The 5571-nt window shown below is 36.8% G+C and overlaps 1 protein-coding gene across 1 annotated transcript in view; it reads right to left on the reverse strand.

Annotated features, from left to right (window-relative positions):
- CUNH6orf118 (chromosome unknown C6orf118 homolog) overlaps positions 1–5571 on the reverse strand; it is an 18214-nt gene that overhangs the window by 2447 nt on the left and 10196 nt on the right. Inside the window, 2 exon segments of the mRNA XM_031059864.1 lie at positions 2446–2489; positions 3443–3520. Coding sequence (XP_030915724.1) covers positions 2446–2489; positions 3443–3520 — 122 coding nt within the window.

The following is a 5571-nucleotide window of genomic DNA, read 5'->3' on the forward strand; positions in this document are numbered from 1 at the left end:
CTAACACCTCAGCTATGCTGATTTATGTTCAGTTCCTGAAGGGAGTGTAACTATCACAAACCAAAACACTTATTAATTTTGCACATAATTTTGTAACCATCTTTAACTTTCTAGATTTACTAGTACTCAGCTCTGGCAAAGAAATCCTTGCAAATTTAAGCAGGAAGTGAAACACAAATCATTGTCTAGCAAATGCTCTCCCTGCTGTTTGTAGGGAGACTGCTCATTTAGATTTCATGCTCTGCTTTACTGTTTTTCTTCTTCAATTCCTCCCCTCCCCCTCATTAAGCCTAATGAATGCATCCACCCAGGAAATGACAACAACATGATATACAATAACTTGACACTATAAAGTGGTTACCCTGCATGTTCATGAAATTATTGTGTGTTAGTGGTCTTAGATTATTAGATAACAGGTCCTGAATTGAGAGCTGCTTGTGCTGCCACCCTCCAAAAACTGAAGTGCCCAATAACTGTACATACCACCTTATGAAACTTAACACAATTCTCAATCAAGAGCTAGAAATGGAAAATTAACAGAAGCTGAGCCTTAAATTTAAGATTTCATAGACTAATAGAATTATTGATTTTCTATCTTAAGCTTGAAAAAATAATTGAATTGAAAACTTTTATATTTCATAAGATCTGAGTTCAGGATTCTTTTTTGCCAAGATTGATAGCTTCTTTGAAAATAAATCCTTATCTTACTTCCCTAACAAAATTTAAAAGTAAAAATTTCTGCAAGTGTCAGCAATTACAATGTCCCTTTTGACACCAAATGTTGGCCATTAGATGAAAATAGAGTTATTCTTTTCTATATTAGTGCATCTAATTCTTTGGAGTCTGTAACTGTAATTTTTGACTCTTACCAACAATGCCATAATGGGACAGGGAAGCATATAGGTCATAGACACAACAGGACCCTGCAGCAACCATTTGGGGTCCCTATGGCACAAAACACCACCTGCCATCTAAATCTGAGAAACCTTTCTCTTAATGCTATGTTGTAACCAAAGAAGACAACTGCATATTGTCAGCCTAATGTTTGGAACCCTGAAAGGCTGACCCAAAATGCACTCAGGTCAGTGAGTCTGTGTGTCCTCAGGCCTTTTATGAACTTATGATGCCAACCTCCAACTGATAGATTAAATCATTTGCATTACTCATGCAGATATAAACTAACAAATTAGGCATGCAGCAAACTAAGGAATTAAATTTACTGCAGCCTCCCGCTACCTGATTTGCCTTGATGCAGTGATTTCTTGTACTGGTAAATTGTAGGTACAAAAATATTCATGGACGACTAAACATTTCAAATATATTATGGATATATTTTTCCACTCATATAAAGCCTTAGTTCTAGCTGACGTTGGCTCAGTTTCTGTACAATTGTACTTCAGGTAAGAAAAACAAATCTCTAAGCAGCACTACAAACTCACAACCACCAATCTGAAGCTATGTTAAATATGCTGAAACAAACACCTGTATAAGTATGTGCATTTCATGACCTTGACAGTGGATAACTAAGTAGGGATAGCCTCTCTTCCATCATGCTTTAGGTTAGATGGCTCCTCATCCAAAGCTTTGGAACATGGAGACCTTTGGAAGACTAAAAACATGGCAGAAATAAACAGTCTTGTGCTAAAACAAAATACTGAAAGCACCACAGAAACAAATATATTCAATACTTACTTCTGACAGGCAGCATCAATAATCAAACATGCATGATTTAACTTCTTAAAATATGTTACTTCAAATGTTTGAGATGATCCCATAATATACCCCTTTCAAAAAAAAGAAATGTTTTTGCCAAAGAAGTTTAAGAAACTCAAGCTAGTTACCAATAGAAAGAAAATTGCACTGCACAAAGGAGTTACCAAAGCTGTCACTAGTGAGAAATGTCAGAAGAGACAAGGGCTTGAACTTCTCCATTTTGGGTATAGAAAACCATCAGCAGGATGGTTTCATAAAACTTATAAGTCTTGAAGTAGCATAAGAATCTTTTCTGTACCTGTATGGTCATACCACCAAGGCTGACAGAGTTGGAGAAGCGTTTGAACAATGTTCTCAGGCACATGGTGTCATTCTTGGCACTGTCCTGTGCAGGACCAAGAGTTAGACTTTGATGATCCTTCTGGGTCCCTTCCACCTTTGAATATTATGATTTTGTAAATAAGAAACTAAAGCAATCAGAACTTTTAATTAAAATCTGTGCATAATTTTTATTATTTAATACTCTGAGCCACACTGAAGTCAAATCTATAATATCTGATTATGACTCCCAGCTGCTACTGTGTATGTTCTGCAATGAACTCTTGAATGCATCTCCTATCAGTAACTAATTTGTCTTACTTTGGCCCAAAGCTGTTATGACTGGAATTTCCATCACTCTAACACTTTCTGTGCAACCACACTGACATAGATATTTGAACATTTCATACTCACCTTTGATTTTCCCAAGGGATTTTCAGTTTATTTAATCTTCTGTGCTATTTCCTTCTACTTGCTTAAAAAAGACATAAATGGTGAGAAACTTTGAAATACTTTTCAGTATATAACGAAAAATCTGCAGCAATACTAATTGGCAACATCTCTGATCAGCATTTAAAATACTCCAATGTTTTTTACTCCATTAACCTTGACATAAATTATAGTAAGTAGTCTCTGTGTGACAGGAGTTTTAATTTAGCACTACATCTTAAGTTACATACATCTTCGAGTCTGACACAGAGTCTCTCTTCTGGCCAGTTTTTTGCCTTGAGGGAAACTGAACAGACAGTGAAACCAGGTCTTACCATGTAAACAAGGAAGGGTGTTCACAGCGTCCTTTTTTGCTACAGCCAGTACTATGCTACAAATTACTTGATTTTTTCTTTCAGCATCCATGGCCATTTCTGGCTTTTAGATTGAGCTGCTAGACAAAGCTCTGAATGCAATGAGCTTTGTACTTCACGTTTCACCTGTATCTGAAATGATGCCTGCTTTTTTGGCTACTGACATAGAGCTTCAGACTTCAGAGTCTGCAGCAGAACCTAAAATTGTTTTATTCAAACTATTACTCATTTCTCTCAAGACATCTGCTAGTTCCTATACTTTACAGAAGTCTTTCCAAGTTCCTGTTGCTGAGCTGTTCCATGAATTTTATATGTCAGGGTTATCTACCGCAGGCTTTTGCCTCCTTCCAGTGCCTTCAGTACAGTTGGAAGGAGGAAGATTTTGCAGCTTTGATTTATATATTTAGATCAAAGTACTCTAATAGCTTTCCACAGTAGTTTAGGAAAAGGAAAAAAAAGTAATTATACCCATAACTTTCCACTTTCTAGAAGGCAAAGCACAGCAGGCCTAATGTGGAACTTGCTAGAGCCAAAGAGATTTCCAGTCATTTGGGATTAGAGCTAGTGAAGGTAACTCATGTATAAACTAGTTTGCTGTATGCCTGAACCACATTGGGTTCTAAGGAGATAACTTTTATTTGGCATTGGAGAAATGTGTTTGATGAGTTGACTTTCATAGTTTGAGCACGGAAAGGCAGTTACAGATCAGTTAAACAGATCTGTTAACATTCCAGCAAAAAAAAATGCATCAGACACACTTATCTTTTTAAAAATAAAACCTCCGTGGCAAAGAACATGTTGTACTTACGTAGCATCATGAAATGTTATTAAAAGACTATGGCAATGCTCTGGTTTAATTAAAATGTTCTTAAATTAGAGTGGGTTTTCCTTTTCACGAGGGGTTTTAAATGTTGAATTGCTGTTACAAATGATATTACAAACTCAGAAAGCCTACACAAGGATTCAGCCGAAGTAGGCTTGAAGGGCCAAGTCTCCAAAGGCCTGCAGGGGCCATTCCATTTTCCCTTATGGCTACTTAAGGAGTATAAGTTTCCCTCCCTTGCTGATGTGACTGTCTCCTTTTGGGACAGCTATACAACATTGCCATCTACTGACTCTCTCTTTTCATTACAGAATAGACAAGCTCAGCCTCCCCAGAAAATTCACTCTATAAACCAGCAATTTATGTTTAAAGACCTTCTCAATATTTATATCTATTTTTAAAAAAAAGCAAAAGGAAGGAATTCCCAAAGTTGATATTTTTTCAGAGGACTATGTTGTCATCTTATTGCAGGGGTTCCACACTTTATTGCGAAAGTCTCATACCTTCTTGGTGTTTCTTGTGGGCTGCTCCTCAAAGCATCGACTCTTTCTTCTTCACAAAGTAGCCAACTGGCTCCCATCCCCTTCTCAACCAGCCACCCCACTCTTTTATAGCACTTTTTCTCATTGGTTACAGCTGTGGCCTGTTAAAGTCAGGCCTGCTCCCAATCTTTGATATTTTGCCTAGCTGCAACTCCTTAGCGGTAAGATTACTTTCTACACCATCTTTATTTTCTTATATTCTATCCCCCTACAGGACCATATTTCATTTGTTATCTTGCCATGGGGGAGCACATCTTAGAGAGCTTACACAGGAACCATACATAAGGCACATGGATCCTAAGTTGTCCTGTTTGCTAAGAAAAAAAAATGGAAAAAAAAAGGAAGAATTCATGACTTACTGCTGCTGTTCATTGTTTTAATATCTTGATACCAAGTAAATCTTCTAAATAAACCAAGAGTTCTCTTCACTTCCCAAAGCTCTCTGATGAAGGCCTGCTAAGTGCTTTAGAAACAAGTGACAGGCTGTTTTTCTTGTACTCTTGGGTAGCAGTACACAGGGTTGGTTGAAAAATTAGGCAGGAAAACCAATTATTTTAAATATGTCATTGAATTTAAAGATGGTCAAACATATAACAAGAACACTGGCTGTACTTATACCTGCAATTTTCATGTTATGAATTTTTTTTTCAGCTTTTCTGGGACTTTTTGGCACCTGTTTTTTTCAGAGTATACTTAATTAATGAATTTCATCTCCTGTCAACAGGTATAACTGTTTCAGTAGACAGTAAGTTTGGAGATATGTTTGACCTTTTAGATGCTTAGTCAAACATAAGCCTTACATGAACAACTGCTGTTTGCCCACCATTAGGAGTGACACATTATCCCCTACTCATGCTGACTATACTTTTAGTTGCATGAAATTACCTCCTCACTTCACACAGCTGGAACACTTATCAGCATAACCGGTGACAAGGACACGTTAAAGTGCCTTTATTGAAATCTTGTGCTATTTCTAACTGCACATCAGCCAGAAGAAAAGGAATACTGTTTGTAAATGCTGAATGCACTAATCCTGCAGAAATTTGCAAGCATCTATGTTTTATAGTTTAAGTGGTCCTCACACAGGCCACTTTCAGTATGCAAATTTTAGCACATGAACAAATTTCTGCAAACTCTGTACCTTGGATTACACAGCATTCAGTACAAGCCTCTCTCACTGCTTGCTTTGTACAGCACCAATGATTTATGAGAGCTGAACCAATAACGATGGAGCCTAATGAATCACAAAAAAAACAAACAAGTAACAACTGCATTCTCTAAACAAGTATTCATGTTAATATTTGTCATTTTACTAAAAATCAATTCCTTGATATCAAGAATCCATCAAAGACTTCTGAATCAATTTAGACTT

This window comes from Geospiza fortis, unplaced genomic scaffold (genome assembly GCF_000277835.1).
Source record: "Geospiza fortis unplaced genomic scaffold, GeoFor_1.0 scaffold41, whole genome shotgun sequence".
Classification (NCBI taxonomy): Eukaryota; Metazoa; Chordata; class Aves; order Passeriformes; family Thraupidae; genus Geospiza; species Geospiza fortis.